We start from the raw sequence: 20,208 nt of genomic DNA on the forward strand, positions 1-20,208 counted from the left end.
TCCAAGCCAGCATGAAAGACAACATGACAGCAAGACTTGCTGCTCAGCCTGAAGGGGCTAAGTGTGACATCTACCCTGGCTATTGTTGAGATCGCACACACACGTGCACACGCATACGTACACACACACGCCTGTGCACCCGTAAGAATGTCTTCAAATACGTTTAAAAAACATTTACACACTGCTACATCAAAGCGGGCAAACTAATGAGTTATTGACCGATGAGTCCACACACACACACACACACACACACACACACACACACACACAAGCTTTTGCTCATAGTATTGCAACCATTCCATGAATAACGGACGTGACCAGCGTCCTTGTCACAACTGAGCAGTTGTGTGCTATAATGTGTGTGTACACACATGCACGTCTGCCTGTGTGTGTGTGTCTTGTGTGTGCGTGCATGGCAGCGCTGGGTTGACTGTGTGTACACAAGTCATTATTAGAGGTTTAGTGTGTGCTCACCAGTCAGTCAGGCTCCAGTCAGAGGAGTCAGCTTAAGGGCTCATAGCAGCTCCCTGAGGAGACACTGAATACCATCAGCCGTTTAAATCCATCCATGACCATTTTAAATATGCAGCACACACTCACTCCATTTTTAATAAGGGCTCTAAGCAAGACAGAGGGAAAAAAGGAGAGAGAAGAGACTGAGACAGACAGAGAGAGAGAGAGAAAGAGGGGGCAGACTGGGGAGCAGGGAGAGGGACAATGTAAGGGGGAAAGAAGGAGAGCAGAGTCTGTTGCATTGATTTCTTGGCAGTTTGGCACCGGCCATGATTCGCCTGGAAAAGCCACAGATGTGTCAGAGCCAGTTAGGCATGCAAGAAGAGAGGGAACACTCACACACACCCAACGCAGTCACATACATGTACACACACAGAGCACATGTGTAGACAACACTTACACACATATTCAACAGTATGCTCACAAAAAGAGACAAGATACAGTGTACAGTCAAAGCGCCTGCAAGTGTGTGTGGATTACAAAAACACCTGTGCAAAAGGAGCGGGTAACAGCCGGGGATGATGCAAGGGGGTTTTGCTGCCGTTCTGAGGAAAACCAGGCATTTCTCTCTAAAGGCAGAGACAAAAATAGATACTATTACACACACCTGGGCAGTAAATTTCTCCTTAATCCCTGGCTTAACTTAGCTCAAAAAGCTGTCTGCTCTGCTCAGCTTTCAAAGCACACCTGACTGTGTGCGGGTGCATGCACAGCCCAGCGGAACAGCAGGGAAGAGTCGGATGTACATTTTGATCTGAGGGTGGATGAGACATTAGGATCAAAGTCAGGGACTGGGGAGAATCAACTGATCTTAGCTTTGAATCTATGAGCAACCTCCAGACAGACTACCTGATTAGCAAAGCCTTTGTGGCCTATATCTAGCATAAAAAGTTAAGGAAATATTGATGATAAACCCTGAGGCAGAATTGTATCTAGGTCCTCTTATAGCTCAGGATGAGATTTTCTAACATCAGGTCTAAGAGTCTGATTCCCATTGGGGCCACCTACACAAAACTGCAATGAACTTTAATACACAAGTCAAATATTAACACTGAAGAGAAATATTTGCAAGTAGATGATATTTTCTATAGTTTGTTAATAAAATGAGGACTATATTTTGTTTGTAGAATTGTTTATATGAATAAATACTAACGCAAACAGTATTTTAATTAATTAATTTACAACTTTACTTGTTAATCAAAAAAAAAAAACTACACAACCTAAATAAGGTGAAAAGTCTTTGATAAATTTGGTTCTGTGCGTTTTAAGCAATTTTCACAGGAAACAGTCAAAATGAAGGTTGCAAATAAATTATTTCATTATGGATTACCCTACCCGTTATTTTCTCTATTAATCAATGATGTTTTGATCCGTAAAATGTCAAAACTATATTAAAAATGCCAATCATATACCAAAACTGCTTATTTTGTTGGACTAACAACCCAGACAGTTAATTATCACATAAGAAGAAGAAAATCACCAAATTCTTCCAAATTTTAAGACTGGAACTAGGTAACTTCTTAGTTGTTGTTTTTTTCTTCTTTTCTTTTAACGACTCAAAATAGGTTTTGATCAATTTCAATTGTATGTAGATTGGCAAATCCATTGATCACTTCATCTTTAATAACAATAGTAACACAGTTTACATAGTTTTTTAAAGCACTTCTCAGTTATACATTTAGATGCCACAGTTCAAATAGATATTTTATACCTACATCTATGTTCCATATACATTCATTACTGTCTACATGTTTCTTTGTCGCCAGTTAAATTAATGATGGAAATGGCAGGTGCAAGTTGCACGTGTGTGCATAGCACTTACCACCTTTTCAGCAAATCCCACACGTCAACAGTGTTCACTCAGCAGGAATGATGTCATTCTCAGCATAATAGAGTAGCAGCTTTTTCCTAACACCATTTCCTGCCACACACACACACACACACACACACACACACAGACACACACACACACAGACACACACACACACACACACACACTTGCAGGATCAGTCTCTCTTGCTCCAGGTGACAGGTGTGTCACAGCAGCATGGCAGAAACCTGGCGATCCCACCTGACAGACTGAATGACCGGTTAGTCAGCTTGCCGGCTGACTCACTGACCGAGAGGATAAGAGCTCACTCACCGCCATGCCAGCTGCATTGTGTAAACGTGGGGCTATTATCAAAAGAAGAAAAGGGTGAATGTGTCACACTTAGTTTACACAGAGATACGTGTGCAGACGCCCTGACACACAGACACACCCCTGCGCCCTAGATGTAGATTAGACATGGTATGTTATTACCCTCTGTGGCATCTACGAAACCAGTCCCGAGACCTCCGTTCATTTGGCTGTCAGTAAAGACACAATAAGACAGTCACACTTTCTTTGACGTGCCACTGTGGAATGTTAATCACCACAGAAACCCATTATCTTCACATCCTCTCATTCCCTCCCTCCATTTGTCTTCCTCTCCTTTTAAAACCTGACAAACTCATTGCTCGTTACTAGAAAGCACCATTGTTTCATTGAGCGCACATGTAGAGGGGAGACAGAGACATGAGGCACAGGAGATAAGAAGAGAGGAAGCAGAGAGGGGAGGTCTGCCTGACTGCTGACATAAATTGGGGATCATAAAAAGTGTCGTCCTGGAATTAATCTACGAAGAATGAATAAAGTGAAGTACCGCAGGGAGAGGTGTGTGTGTGTGAGAAAAAGGAGTTCTTTCTGAATCCATAATGAGGACACAAGAATGAAAAGAAACGTGAAATACATTACTTTCAAATGTATTCATAAAGCTTGATGATGACTGTTCGTATGCGTGGACTTTTATTTATGTGTGTGTGTGTGTGTATGTGTGTGTGTGTGTCTGTGTCTGTGTCTGTGTGTCTGTGTCTGTGTGTGTGTGTGTGTGTGTGTGTGTGTGTCTGTGTGTGTGTGTGGGAGGGGGTATATTATTCTTTATGTGTGTAAGTGGGGAGATGTGTGTGTCCGTGCCTCAGCTGTGACAAACTCCTTGCCTCTCTTTCACTGCAGCGCCTACAGGAACTGCCACATACATCATGAATTTTATGCATAAGGCTGAATGTCAACATTGATGCATAATTTTTGCAGTAAAATGCTAAATGTCACCAAACACCAGGCTCTGTTTTCGACTGACGTCTGGGCTCGCTTCACCAGAGGACGTGCTTGCAGCCAGCAGTCGCCACGCCAGCCGTCACACCAGCACCGAAAGGCTACGACTGTACTATACGCGGTTGTGGCAGGAGTGGCAGAGTAGGCGAAAAGGGAGATTGGGGGACAAGGAGGGTAATGAAAGCAGATATGAAGAAAAAGGGAGCGAGGGAACATCAACTTTTTTTCCCCCTACAGAGATGCGTTTTTGATAGAACCAAAAGAGAACTGCTATTTCTTCCTAACGCATGATGTAGGAAAAAAATTATCTTATTGAAACTATATGATGTTTATAATCAAATTAAACATTCATACACAAGGCTCAATGTTTTCTATGGCTTCACAATTCCATCACCTGAAAATGCTCTTGATTTCCTGTACATCATTTGATTAACATTCTCACAAACTTCCGACTGACACATTTAGTCACTTAGGAACTGCACTAGAATTTCATATTATGTTCTGAGAGTTCAAGGTTTGTTTGGGTGCACAGCATGAGCTTATAATGACTGACCCACTGTTGGGACAGCAGCAACAAGACATTAAGTATTTAAGACTTGGTTCACCCAACTTATGAAAAAACATGTTGTTCCACTAACCACGCAGAGAGTTTGTGAAATTTATGACATTCATCTCCAGACTTCTGCCACCACTCCATAACACTTCAGGTGAAAAGAAACAAACATTGAAAAGAAAAATTAAACATATATTGATATTTTCGCAAAAGCAGTGTCCCTGTTACTTAGGTTCATCTACTGTACAGTCCTCACTGTGAATAGTTGTCATGGCGACTATTTATTCAATGAAGAGTAGTTCTATTAAAATCTGTGGATCCCAGAACCTGGACAAATAAATCAAAATTATCTGCATACCACTAGAGGTAAACAAGAAAATGTTTCTTTAGTCATGCTGTTGGCATGGATCTGAGAATGCCAATGTCAGTGTGTTGGTCCAAGCTGAAATACACAAACAACTTTTGGATGCATAGATGAATCCAAATTACTTTTATTTTCTCTGACATTTCCTCCAGCGCCATCAACAGGTTTTCTGAGTGATATGTCTCCACAACTATTGGAGGTGTTGCCATGACATTTGGTACAATCACTCATGTCTCTCATTAGAATTAATTGCAGTAACTTTGGTGATCCACAGACTTTCAAGTATTGTCATCATCAGGTCATAATTTTAAATTTGTCTAATATTTTGGTTTAAATTAATGGTTCCCATCAGTCTTAGCTGTACTTTGTGTTTGGTATTAATTAGCCAATGTTAACATGATGGCACCCTAAACTAAAATGGTGAACATTATGTAACATTATTATATACAGCATTAACTTTGGCAGTGCTGATGTTAGAATTTAGCTTTAAAAAAGCATTGCTGTAGCCTCTCAGTCTCATGGCTAGTGGAGTGAATCAACCATTCAGCATTGTCTAATGTGTCTTTCATTGTCCTTACTACTATCCTATAGTCATTCCACCCACAGCCACACACCCACACGAGATGTGAGGACAAGAGGAACAGGGGATAGCGAGAGAATAAGTAGCCAGTGATGCAGATATATGGCTTAAACTCTTCCTCCAAGGCAGGAGACCACCAGCTGTGCTCCCCAAATGAAAAACCACATTATTAATATGTATGTGGGTAGCTGGCATCTCGTATTTTCAACAACAACATGTGTATGGAGACACACAAAAACATGGGGGATGTGCATGCATGCGCACACACAAAAAACTCACACGCTCCACCAATAACAGGCAGCAACAGTTATGTAAAGAAGTTTGATATTCTTGAATTTTAAAGTGCCGGGTTCATGCTTGTGACCTTTAAGGTTGAAGGGGTGAGTAATGAGGAGCGGGGCGACTCAGCCAGGCCTGCCTGAGAGGCTGCCGAATGAAGGATAGGAATCGAGGGATGGGTGAGAGAGAAAGAGAAGGAGAGAGAAAGGAAGTAAGAAAGAAAGAAGAAATATGAAGGCACTGTCATCTCCTTTCTCCTCCCTCCGGCTCCCCCAGCTGTTGTTCTCTCACTCCCTCTCTCGATCACTTTTCATTGTCACTCATCCCTCCAATCAACCCTAACCACTCGTGCTGCCCTCCTCTCCGCTGCCCTCCCCTAACTCCCTCCCTCCCTCCCTCCCTCCCTCCTTCCCTCCCTCGTGTGTGCTTTCTTTCTCTCATCTTCTTTCCCTCTCTTTCTCCATCCACACAAATGACTCAGTGAAACAGGTCAAGTGTTACAAAATTCCCCCTGCAGCTCAACCTGCCTAATACAAGGCCTGGCTCATTGCACCAAGACAAGTAATGCGCTGCCTACTCACTGAAAGGGGGACTCACACACATATACACATACACAGGCTACCACCAACACACAGTGATTACAAGTTCATAAAATGCCAAAATAATTAGCAAATATATCCCGTAAACACATGCACACCAGTTCTAACCAATAAACATCAAAAGTAATTGAACTATAACCATATTAGCTATAGCCATACATAACATTTATTTACTTTTATTCAATATGTTAAGAGCTGCTTAACAGTTAATCGATTAATTGATTTGATTAGTAACTATTCTGACAATTGAATAATCATTTCAGTAATTAAAGCAAACATTTTCTGCTTCCAGCTTCTCATATGTGACAATTTGTAGTTTTTCTTTGCCATATATGACAATGAATTGAATAATTGAATATTATAAGGTTCTGTTTTTTTGGGGGGGGGGGGGGGGGGGGTTGCATTTAAATCTACATGGAAAAACATCACATGTGCATGAATGTGTGCCACAAAAATATTATTGTGCTTTCCTTGCTGCACAAGAAGAAAAACAGTAAACGCCAGTGTAAAAATTAAACACAAACACCGCCTCAATCTCTTTTTACCGCTACCACCTACCCACACTAATGAATAATAGGCGACAAAAAACCCTGAAGCACCAGAGCAAAAGTGGTATTAAGAGGAGGACAGCAGAGTAAAGGGCCTTAAAATAGGATAAATGACCAGGAAAAAAACTAACTCATACACACACACACAGACACACACACAAACACAAACACATACCCTTTCACGCAGCCAGACACACACCATGACAAACCAGCTGCACAGTTTGCAAGTGTGTTTGTTCTGCAGGCAGTGTGTTGTGATACAGAAATGTAACAGCTCCATATATCAGGATAGTAGGAAGCTATGTAGGATAAACGACCTGCGGGTAGTACCTGGACAGTGTGTGTAATACACAGATAAATAACTCGCCACTGAACTGGGGGCCATGTGATGACATGCAGACCCCCGCAGAGAGCATGTATAGCACCACACCAAGTCAACAAACAGAACGAGAGACATGAAGACCAGAGCACGCAAGAGTTTTGTTTGTCTGACTCTTCTGGGAATGATGGTCGTTTGGGAGGGTAATGACTTGGGAAATCTGAAATGTACTGGAACATAAATTAATCAAAATCTGAGTCCTGCATTCACGCACGCTGTGAATGCTCAATGCCATCTATTTTGCAGCTTATACCCTGTTAGCACACAACAAAGAAGTTCCAGCTATTACACACACTGTACAGAGCATAATTCTCCGCTGAGGTTTCCGCCTGTTGAAGGCAGGCTGGTCAGATCGGAGGTTTGAGGGATAAACTAGTTACTGTTGTCACCACAACCACGTTTGTGAAGGTGATAATCATTTTGTATTTATAAGCATTTCACGTTGGGCTTATGCAATATCAAAAGCCTAATTTTAATACGATTTAATTTCCTCCTCTTAGATAAGACCTTTTGTCCGTTCAAGACTATTTTATTCTATCACAGCCCCAAGCTGACAGTTAAACGGACAGGGGATGGTGCAGTGTAGCTGTGCTTTGCATGGCAATGCTGGGCTATTTTCCAAACTCTCTCTCCCGTTCACACATTATACACTGAAGTACACTTCAACTCTGAATCTGGGCCGTTACCCATGATGCCTCTGCTGTGGGCTTGAGTGGCAGGCGACACTGCTGAAATCACTGGGGACCCTGGAGAAGAAGAGGGGTTAACAAGGGGCCAAAGACATACAGTGGACACCCAGCAGGTGCTACACTGTGGTCACTGATCACCACAGCAGCTACACATGTGGCACATATTGTAACACACATATATAAACGCATTTAAACAAACATGGACACCAGTAAAGGACAGTGTCAGGCAGCCATCACTATATGAAAGCCTTAACAGCTTGGAGCAGTTTGACAGCATGCATACAGATTTCTGTTTCTTGAAGCAATAATTAATGGATTAAATCAATAATGTATTTCCCTGTTAAAACGACGCCTCTGGGTTCAATCACAAGTGATTGGGGATGTGTTGCAAATGAGAAAAGAGGAAGTGCAATGATGAGAGAAGATTTTACATCCCCACTGTTGGATGCAGAAACACAAAGACAGAGCTGGTGACATACACATGCACACACACACGCACTCTTCTTTAACAGATTCACAATGTTCCAACATGTCGGCCACAGCAGACGATAAGAAGATACGAACAGCAGAGAAGAAGATGGGGCAGAAGAAGTGATTACAGGAAAAGAGATGTCTAGATTAGATTACAGACAGTTGAATGGAGAGACAGTCTGTAGATATAAAGGAGGAGCTGACACATTCACATGAGCAGACAAAGACACACACACATACACACACAACTTTGTGAAGTTGTGACAGACACTGCATTGTTATTTAGCGTCAAACTAAAAAGACAGAGAAGACTTGAACCCTACAGGGGAGCTGGCCAGTGCAGATAACATCACTCTGGACTGCTGATGAAGGCACAAGATCCAGTCTACTCCATCACTACACCAAACTGTGCATACCAACAGGAGCAGGAAAACCCATAAAGGCCCATACAGCTGGATGAGGATTCAATATTATCATTTAGCGACATTTTGTGGAACCTTAATGGCATTTCACAAAATTAGTTTTTCCACATTAACAAACTATTGCACTGTGAAGATGGGAAATGATACTGTTTAAATTATACTCATTAAACTGTAACATGGTAAAATAGACTGTACAGTTTATTCATTGTTACTATAGCTCACACTTAAAAAAATAAATAATAAAATATACATCATTATACATTTAAAGTATAATATATGGTGTTATACAGGATATATATTCAACAAACATGAAATACAAACTATTCAGTGATACTACAATGCTATGAAATATATAATAGAAATGGAAGAGAATACTATGATTTAATATATAAAAAATACAACAACAATAAAGCAGTAATACAGTATTGGTATGTAATATAAAGCAATGAGTAATGATATATGTTACTATAACTCATATTACTATATATATATATATATAAATTTCATGCAGGATGAATTAAGTTCTATCTTATAACAAACTTTGTGACAAAAGTAGTTTTGTCTTGCAAAACAGCAAAAAAATAGTTCAACATATTAAACATATTAATTTTCCTTATACGTATATTTTGAATATACGTACCAACATCAGAAAATACTCTTATTAATATTATGAATCTGATTTCAGCTATTTCACCCTCAATACATACATGATGGGAGTGACTGCACAGACTAATTTAATTTAATAGTCTGGGTTATGATATAATGACATTCTGATGCGATTTCACAATATCTAGTGAGGAAAACACCCAGTATTAGAAACATTAGCTGTTCAGCAGCACTAAGGAAACATTTGCTATACACAGAAAAAACTATACATTTGCATGCACATTCTACACTGTCAGGCAGGCAAACATTTGCACAGCACTTAAATGCACAAATGAACATAAACACAATCATCCACAATTTATTACGGACTTGGAAATCCCCAGAAGAATATCTACAGTCCCTTAGACCAAATATTTGTCGACTTATTTCATTTTTATCTCCATATTCATCTTTCATTCTGTATGTTTTTATCTGAGTGTATGCAGATGTGCATGTGCCAGTGCGTGCATGTACTTTGTAAGAGCTGCCTGTTGAGATGGTGAATTAAACAGCAAGTGCATTTGATCTGCAAAGCACTCCAGGGCAAATACACATAAAATGACACACACACACACACACACACACACACACACACACACAGCATCAAAATCATTTTCGTCACAGAATCTATTCTTAGGAGCAGCAACAAACCATTTTTTCCCTGATATAAATCTCTTTTATTCATACCCACACAGTCATGCACATACACATGCATGTACACACATGCACACTTCGCTCAAAGCTACGCTCCCTGGTGGTCATACTGCATTCACATAATGTTCTTTGTTTTGTTTTTTTATTTTCTAGAACAGAATTTGTTCCAGGTAAGTCACAGCATGAAGACCTTTTGGGGCTTATTTAACTGAAAAACACACGTGCACACACTCTGCATCTTTCATCTGGTGATAGAGGGGGTTTGTGCAGGTGTGTCAAGCTCAGCGGCGTTCTGAAGATGTCAAAGATTTTCTCACTCACACTCACACATACACAAACACACACACGCACGCACACACGCACGCACGCACGCACGCACACACACACACAATTTGATCAGTAAGAAGCTAAATCAACACAGCTGCAACAACTCAGCCCTCATCATCTTCCTCCCTTCACTCAGCCATCTCCGCTGTCTTTAATCAGGCCTCTCCTCCCTTCCTCTGTTCTCCATTTTGCCCTTTTGCTCACTCTGTCATTCTCAACTCTGTGACTCCTCCTTTCTTCTCTTCTTTCCTTTTATTCAATCTTTCAGTAGGCACTGTTAAATTTTACACACTGGCTTGCTCTCTGTAGCTTTTGCCGATACAGAAGACTTCATATCCCACCACTCCTGAACTCCATCTATCTCTAACTCTCCTCACACCATCATGCCCTTTTTGCCCTGCCTCCATGCAACCTCTCTCCTCCTCTCTCCCTGCCCTTCTCTGCCCTCCCAGCAGTTGGCCAAACATGTGCTACCCCAAGGGAGACGTGCCTCATCCGCCCAACACTGCACGGCAACCACCCTGTTACCTTTAGCCCTGTCAGCACGGGACAGGAAGAGTAAACGCCCAGGGGCCTCCAGGGGAAACAGGAGCATCCACTTCCCCCTGTCTGCCTGCCTGTGTATTTATTAGTGTGTGTGTGTGTGTGTGTGTGTGTGTGTGTGTGTGTGTGTGTGTTTAAACAAAGCTGAATGACCAGAAGCCAGAAGAACTCATGTTATCGCTTAACGCTTGAGGAAGAGGAATGATATGATTTCCAATTTCCTGCGATTATTTACAAACTTCCTCTACATGCTGCGTTCACCTTGTTCAACATGATAACACCTTGCTAGAAGAAATACTTCTACCCTACAAATACTTTTAAATCCTCTTCACTTCAAGCCAGCCAACCTTTCTTTGGCACAGTTTTTTGGCCATACTAGAGATACAGTTGGTGTGAACATGATAAACATTATACCTGCTAAACATCAAAATGCAATGTGCATCACTGTCATTGTGAATATGTTAACTTGCTGATGTCAGCATGTGGCTCAAACCACCGCTGAGCCTGAGCACAGAAGAAACTTCTAGGATAGACTCTTGTTTAGTCTCACTTGTATATATTAAGGTGCAGAAGAACTATTACTTTCATTTGCATTTGATATACACCGCAGGTATTATGGTAATCCCAGTCTCCAGAGTAAATAGTGGATGTGTGGCTGTTGCCTAAAGCTACTGCCTTCCTAGAATCCATGCAAAACAAACTCCACAAATGTAACTACATGAAGAGGCGGCAGTAGATTATACAGTAGATACTCCAAAGATCCTTATGTAAACAAATATGTTACATTCATCTGTGCCACTGAAAAGTATCCAAAACCCAATTTAGGATTCTCAAACCACCATGGTCAGAAAACAAATTGGTCCTTTACAAACTGACCAAATTGTCAACAAGTCCAATTTGTCACAAACTGACTCAGACAGTGTGAAATTACGGACTCCACTTTTTTTAAAACAATTTTTTTTTCTCCCCACTTTGTTTTAGTACAACAACAACAGTGTAGGAGTGAGCGATAGCAGTAAGAGAAACAGTAGTCTGAAAGTGTTATGACCATTGACTGTATATGACAATCACTGTGACACATTTTTCCATGTTTAGACTTCGTGCGATGACTATAAAAGGTTAAACTGTTGAGTCACATCTTTAATTCCATTGTGCTTACACCCACATCAGGTGAGCAATTCATCGACTGTAGAGATTTTCACACAGTATGCAATGGAGAGAAAGATCTTGAAACTCAACATGTTCAATACTGGGCTGTAAATGATTTGAAATCATTATGTGTCTATAGTCTCTGACACCTTGTGATGCTCTGCCAGACCTCTGCTGCAGCCATCGTCTGTACAGTTTGCTTTGCTTGCCTCAAGGGCTTTTCTCTTTCACTTTAGTCCTCGGCAAAAGAAACAGATGCTTAGTTGGACAAGGTCGGATGACTGACTTGGCTGGTGAAGAAAATGAATGTGAACGCCCCCAGTCAGCACTTCAACCTCATATCTATGGTGTTATTTCAAAACGAATGTGGTGTCGTACAGAGCCAAACACTGTCAGTTGAAAAGATGCAGTGTTTGATACAAATAATCCACTAACAGTAATTCAGACATTGATGATTCACTACAGGCAAGAAAGAGAAAGGGAGTCTCTTTAAAGCCAATAAAAATATGCAGAACGTACTTTCATAATTGAGGTCAGAAGCAGACACTTGATTTAATCCCTGTGAAGGCCCAGGTCACCACATCCATCACTCAGACATCCATGCAACAGGCCTGGCCACTCATCACTCACTCTGGGATTTATTAGTCAAGAGCCAGGGGGTGAGAGGTTAAATGAGGAGCATTGTGTTAGCAGTTATCAGCAGAGAGACCAAAGTGGGTCTGTGTGCTAATCCACACACACAAACACACACACACACACACACTGAACATCAGATGTTCAATCAACGCTGCAGCTGTCAGAGCTGAAAGGTAAATATACAGTCATGCACGTATGTGTGAAACAGTACACACACATGCTCATCACATGGTTGCCCTCTCTTTCTCTCTCTCTTTCTCTCTCTCTGTCTCTCTCACACTCACACACACACACACACCAGACAATCTGATAACATTCAAGTCCATAAACACTGTGACAGACAAACATCCTGTGGAAATCAAATCTGTCTGCAACCCAGCAAACTGGAGCCTGACCAATACTGGATTTTTGAGGCCAATGTTAGGGAGTACAAAAAAATCTGATATAACATAACTCATGATAATCTTAACTATATACAGGATATATACATAAATATATATACATAATCCCTCAAATGTGTTTATAAAACATTTTAAAATGACATGTGGACTGAAACAGTAAACTGGGAATTTAATAATTAACAATAAATTAAAAAAACAACATATGTTAAACTTGAAGAAAAGAGATGCCTATATAACTTAAAAAAAATTATAAAATATAAATTGGTGTATAAAAGACAATATATACACGGATACTGATGTATCTTTGATAGGCTAATATTGGCTGACCAATATATCGGTTGGGCTCTACAGCAAACCACTCAATGGGTGCCTAAACACATAAACAAACCTCTTTAGCAGGGTGTATGACCACTCATATACTCAGTCTCTATCTAATACACACAACAACACATGCACACATACAACACACAAAACGTGGTATAGACAGGACCACTACCAGCAAGCTGGATTGCCGAAGGGCACTGCACCATGTCTCATCACTGTAAGCTAATGTTGAACACAGTGGTAGCGCTTGGCGTAGCTGCTGTCACTTTGGCTTCAGATCCAGGTTATTTGCTCTGAGCTCAAATAGGCCAGGTTCTACGTTACGGGGTCACTGCTTTCACATGAGATGCGTACCTTTTCCTGTGACAAACAGACAAAAATGCAAGTGTAGCATGGAGCTTTTATTCCGAGCTGCAGCTTAAAAGCCTCTCTGCTGTGCTTGAGTCTTTTACATTCAGCTAGAAAACCAAAGGAGTCAGAGTGTGTCTGTGTGTGTAAGTGCTCTCTATCTCGCCAGCCTCAAATCCAAAGCAATTAGAGGGGCCAGATGGTGGGCTGGACTCACAGTAAATAGCTGTGCATTGACAGAAGAAGCCTGCAACAAAAATTAACTGTGACAAGGAGCCAGGATGACACACAGAAACATGACGGCATCAAAGCATCAGGCAAAACATTGACGACACGCTGCCATAACCGCCATAAACCGTCAACATTGTGGGGAGACATTAACAGTAGAACTTCATTGTATCGTGGTGGGGACACAGGAGTTAAGCAGGTGCACATGCACAGAGCAATGAGTACACACAAGCAGCTACATGCCAGCACATTCATACACAGACATGTACACAGTCGGATAACCCTCTACTTGATCTTCTGTTAAAATTTGACCAAACCAGTTTGGTTTAGTCAGAGTTCAAACAATGCAGCCTTTGAGAGGCGCTCCATTCAGAGTTTCAGCTTGGCCTGCACATTCCCCAACTGAAAACACAAACTGCCTCCCTGCAGGAAAACCACTGAACCTTCAACACCACATTCCTCAACTCTATCATTTTCTCTGTGTGTGTACGTACAGTATTTGCCCGAGAGGTGTTGCTTCCCTACTGTTTTGAATAAGAGTGCATGTGCGCTTTGTATCCTCACTCTTCATTATCCACATGCTCAGGTGATAGAAAAATGTGCCTGTTAAACAACTACAGAAATCTCCCACATACCTGTTTCCAAGGCAGCAAGTTTATTTCACCCAACACATATACAAATCAGAGAACCTGGAGGGAGGTGGAAATTTGAGTAAAGGACCATTGTAATCCATAAAATGGCTTCTCCTTTTCCTGTGCTCAGTTTCCCATAAGCCTGTTATCACACCTTTGTTGACACACAAACATAGATTTATCTAAACTGAAACGAGACAAACAGCCAGACCAGGAAATGAGAGTGAAAAAAAAAGGGGGTGGTGTGTCTGGAGTGTAAAGGATGGGTGACAAGAGACAGAGAGGCCACTTCATATCCTGATCAATTAATCTATAAATCTAATCAGTGAGAATCAATGACTGGTGCTTGTATTCAATCTGGTTCCTTAGTCATTCAGCTAACCTCAAGTGTTATAGAGAGAGGGAAGAAAGAGGAGAAACAGACACCACACTGCAAACGCGTGAACATTTCAAAAATCAAGAAGTCTTTAATAGCAACGAATACGAAAAAATATAAAGACATGACAAAATGGTGACGACAATTCTAATTCAGTTTTTCTTTTCAAAGACCAAAATAAGTTTAAAATTAAAAAATACAAAAAAGAAAAAGAAAAACTTATACAGAGCAGTCAATAAAAACCACATTTGGGGGTTTTGTTGTGTGTACAGTTCATTTGTATAGAAGAAGCACATTTGCCAGTTTTGGCAGCAATCACAGCGCAGCAGTCAAGAATAAAGCACTCAGAAAACATAAATTATAAAGCACTGCAAAATAACAGAAAAGAGGAGCAATTGTAAGAGGAGAAAATAAATCCTTCATGCTTGCTGTCACTGAGAAATACACAAACGTGACACCATAAATTAGTAATTCTTTTTCTCTGCTACATATTTATATATTTATACTATGTACAAGGGAAGGTTTTTTTCTTTGTTTTCCTTTTATGCGAGTGAGATGGGAGATGTTAAGGCTTTGATTAGTCATCAGATGTTTGGAGCCAAAGAAATAGCAACAGTATGTGGCTTTCTGGAAAAAGAAAAAACAATATTGCAGATTTTCACCTAACCTTGTGCTAAACCTGGGCCAGGATCGGAGATTTCTCTAAAAGAATTTTGTCTGACAAGCCTTACTTGGGTGTTGTGGTGGGTGGCAACTGTGTGTGTATCTGTGGAGGCGGTATGGTGGCGGAGGTGGCTGAAGTGAGAGTCCAAAAAAGTAAAAAAAAAACAAAAAAAACAGCATTTTAGAGATGAGTAGGAAGTTGTGATTCTCTAAAAGCATTTGAAGGGATCTGGGAGGGGGGAGGGGGAGGAGGTCAGGGCAGTGGCATTTCATGAAAGTTATATTTCTCGTGTAGAACAAAAGTGAACTGGACAAACAGTATCCTAAAAAGCCTGTTCCTTTGACACTAGGTGAAAGGTGTGTGTCCCTGGATGTGTAGTTGCCTCTGTTCTACATGGTCACTGATTCGGGAACAGGTCGGACTATTTGTGGGATGGGAAGCAGTGGAGCAGGGGACACATCATGCTGCGGCTCGCTCCACGATAGCAGGACACAGTACATGTCCTGACAGAGCCACTGAGCAAGAAGAGGAGAAAGAAGAAGTGTTTTTGTGCGTGTGTTTTTTGTGTGCAGCTATGCGAGCATATTTGTGTGGGCTTATGTCAGGAGATGGCAGAGTTGTCAGGTATGAGGTGTCTTTTGCACAGTTTGACTGTGGGAGTGAGCATAATGAGAGTGACTGAGGGGTGTTTGTGTGTGGGCGAATGTTTCTCTGCATTGTGTGTGTGTGTGTGTGTGTGTGTATATTATATATATACACACACACACACACACATACATATGTGTGTGTGTGTTTGTGAGAGAGCGAGTGTGACTTCAACGTTCACAATATCTTCAGTTTGCCAGTTTTCCATGGTGACAAAATGGAGGCTACTCAGGTTACAGCCCCAATGGCAATGAAAGATGTCCTGAAGCCCCCAAGCATCACTTAAAATACACACTGACACAACCTAAAACACACAGACACAAGCGCACACACAGAGCTGACTCAGATGTAACACAGACATGTGAGGTTACGGTCTACCTGATAAATTATGAGTATTTATGAGTATTGTGTGTATTTTTGTATTGTGCGGAGTGGAGAAAAGCCAATTGTGCAAAAAATGTATGTGCTTATTGTGTGAAAATGCAGGCAATGCTAACTTGAACAAAAACCCAAACAACCGAGGTATTCATTAGATTAAAAATTACATTCTCATTGACCTCTGAGACATCTGAACTTTAGGCTTAACCAATGCAGAACACTTTCTTCTGTTTAGTTCCACAACACTGGTAAACACTGGCTCTGTCGATCTGATATTTACATTTTCATAAATATCCACATTTTCACAAGAAAATAAAGATACTTACATATATAGTACACAGATACCTCACACCAAAATGTACATACAGTACAGAACAGTTTGTTCCTTGTCACTATTTTGACCCCAAAAACCACAAATTACACTAATTTTCCTTCTTTGTAGCCGTGACACACACACACAAACACACAAGTGCAAAAATAAGTTATACATTTTTATGTTGAGTGATTGTGACAAATCAACTGTGTTTTGTAAATTTACTGTACCCCAGGTTGACAAGAGTTGCATTTATGTATAAACTAAGGCCATTAGACGATAATCCTATTGAACACACTGGCTCACAATATGCCAGATGGTGCTCAAACACTGAACACAGTCTTTTTTGTCATCTGCCTCTTATGTTTCTCTCCTGTTCTCTCTCTCTCTGCCTCTTTGAAGGTTAACAGCCATCACAATGGCAAGCAATGACTGCCTCTACCCTATATGGAAATCTGTATATGAGTGTTTGTCTGTACAGAACATATCCATAGATCAAGGTTAAAACAGCCATGATAAGAAATATGTCCAAGTACAGTCATCCTTGCCCTTGGCAATGGGTCACCCAGTGTTTGACCTCATGACCTGCAGCATGCTGCAACCCAGATCTCAGCTGGCTCTTACGGGAGGTAGATACAGTCACCGAGACCGCACTCACCAGATTCCCAGTGGGTCAAAAGGGAGTTGATTAGAGGGCCAGGAAAAAGCATGATTAGAGGAGCTACAGTAGGGCTTCTCCCAAAGATTGTCCGTCACAGTCATCCAGTGGCTACATAGATACAGTGACTCATGCAAATGTACACACTAAGCCTCAAAGACAGAGTGTACAGTAGCCATGGAGTAATGTTCGCCTGAGCGGGCCTCCGGTGGCTCGTTAGAAGGATAAATTAACAGTCAGGAGACAATAACCCCTGAAGCTGCATCATAAAGGGCTGTTTCATTACTTGTTGCCTGTTAGTCAATATGACTCCCATAGCTTCACTGTGGACACAACCTTTTATGTCTCCCAATCAATTCACTACATTTAACCGCTAATGGAAAGAAATATTACACGATCTCATTGAAAATCTATCGAAACTAATACTGTCGTACTTTAGAGGTGAGGTTCTGTTACATCCGGTCATTTATTAAAATATAGGAGGAGGCAGTAATGACAGTGAAGACACTGTCAGTGCAGTGGAGTGAATGTGGCCACTTCAGGTGGATTAGTCAGTCCTGGTATGTCAGGACAAGACCGGGCAGGAATAGAGTAAGTGGGGCGTTTGACACATCAGGAGCAGTAAAATACTCTCCTGCTCTCTGTAGCCCTGACCCCGACACTGCCCTGGATAAATCATAAATTCCCCATAAACACTGGGAGAGAGGGATGGAGAGAGGGATGGAGAGAGAGGTGGAGGGATGATAGAGAGATAGACATGGGAGGGGGGAGGATTCGCCACGTCATAAACGATAAGTGGTGGCAATCTGTTGGTCCCGGCTAAACGAGCGACTTCACGGCTCATTACCAATCAAGCTCCTCCTGTCAGGAGCGCTCTGAAGAGACAGAGATGAGGAGGAAGAGAAAGGAAGAGACGTGCTCCCTTCTAGTCCTCCTGCATCCCTCTCCCGATCCTTTGACCCTGTCAGATCGGCTACACCTCATTCCCTTGTCTCTTGTTTACCGTCTTTTACCTCCAGGCACAGTACAAAAGTTTGCATGAATACCTTGTTAAGAACTTGGTTCAAACTCAAGCTCTGCAAACTTACTTTGTTAAATCCAGCTGCTCTTGTATTTGTGTAGCACATAAGGACCTATTGTTCTCTTTAATTTTTAGTAAATTCAACAGTGTCTGCTGTCAGCGATAGTTTGCAGAGTAGATTTTTCATGTTTGAGAGGAAGGCAGAGAGTGTAAAACAGAACTCACCAGTGTACCTGGTGCGGCAGACATGAGCAAATACAAAGTTTCCTTCTGCAAATCACCTGATAGTTACTGTCTTTACCTTCAAATGTTTCTCCCCCCCAGCCCATCACTACCTACTAACCACCTACCCAGCTGTCACATCACAATGCATTACCAAAACAAAGGTTTCCCATAGGAGGACTGAGAATAGCAGGCAGCACATAACTGCTTGACAACCCCTTCCACTTCTACTGTTCTGGTGAAGATAAGAGTGAATATGCAAGTGAGATGCATCCTCTATAGCCAAGCTTGTATCATGATGCCATTATCCTCCTCCCATACTACATAGTTTTTCTCTTTTAGTCTGTCTGTCTGTCAGGAGTCCTTGTCAGGGTCCCAGTGATAGCAGTAGCATGAGCAGAAGCAGTGGGAGACAGGTTGTTTCTTCTCTGTTTGATTTTCAGTTTTAAGGGACCAGATAACAGCGATGCTCCTTTCAGATTATCCTACCACACCCTCCTGTTCATTCGGTCCATTCTGGGGCTGCACTGTGATTAATAATAGACTATATTTAAAATCAATTTTCAAAAATAAAAGTGGTATTATTTTCTCTTTTGCTATCAGACAGGGATGAGACCCTGGAGCCACAAAATCCTCAAGAGTAATCCTCCATCCCCCCTTTTTCTCCTTCTCTATACGTAGACAGCAGTCCGTGAGATGACAGAGCCATCCCGCTGGGACTCCATGTCATCATCCAGGTAATCTCCAATAATATCGTCCTGGTCATGAGGTGGGCGAAGCTGAAGGATGGGGGCACCTCCGGTGAAGTGGTCATACCTCTCGTCCTCCTCAAGCTCATCAAACTTCCTCCTCTCTGCGTCATCCAGCTCATTGCTTAGCAGGATGTCTTGGGCAGTGGGTGTAGTGGCTACGCCTTCGGGCCGGCCCCCAATGGTGAGCGGCTGGTGGTGGTTGTTTTTCTCGCCAAGGCCCTGGTGGGAGGAACTCTCGTTGTAAACATAGATGGGGCCGTTGTTGTTACCGCCTCCAACGCCACCGCTGCCTGCGCCTCCACCTGTGCCGTTCTTGCTGGCCTTCTTACCGCCACCAAATATGCGTGTCTTCATGTCACTGCCGCCTTTGGCTCGGTAACCCTGCTGTTGCCTGCGGCTACGGGTGACAAACACGGCGATGAGAGCGGCGACCAAAAGGAGGACCAGTAGGGAGACAATCACAACCGCCGCCACCACGCGGGCATTGGATGGGTTCACTGAGGGCTCTGTGGGAGGTAGGAAAGGCAGGGAGGGAGAGAAAAGGGAAGAAAGGAATATGGTTGAGAAAGGGGAAAAAAAGAGAACAGTGTGAAATGTGCAGAGAGGGAAAAGAAGAACAATTAGAGACAGCATAAAAAAAGGAGAGGCAGGAAAGGACGATGTCGAAGGAAACGGAAAAAAGAGAAGAGGAACACAGAAAGAAGGCAGGGATTGGATGATGTTCAGTGGGATGGTTTGAACTGTTTTCAGTGAAGTGTGTAA

The 20,208-nt window shown here is 41.9% G+C and overlaps 1 protein-coding gene across 2 annotated transcripts in view; it reads right to left on the reverse strand.

Annotated features, from left to right (window-relative positions):
* The window catches only part of si:ch73-22o12.1 (nectin-2), a 76,734-nt gene that overhangs the window by 15,064 nt on the left and 41,462 nt on the right, over nt 1–20,208 (reverse strand). Inside the window, exon 7 of one of the 2 annotated variants that reach the window (XM_053326442.1) lies at nt 16,222–19,952. The exons of the other annotated variant lie outside the window; for it this stretch is intronic. Coding sequence (XP_053182417.1) covers nt 19,366–19,952 — 587 coding nt within the window. The 3' untranslated portion in view covers nt 16,222–19,365. Of the gene's footprint in view, nt 1–16,221; nt 19,953–20,208 lie in introns of those variants that run through there. 2 annotated transcript variants of the gene reach the window in all.

This window comes from Scomber japonicus, chromosome 10 (genome assembly GCF_027409825.1).
Source record: "Scomber japonicus isolate fScoJap1 chromosome 10, fScoJap1.pri, whole genome shotgun sequence".
Classification (NCBI taxonomy): domain Eukaryota; kingdom Metazoa; phylum Chordata; class Actinopteri; order Scombriformes; family Scombridae; genus Scomber; species Scomber japonicus.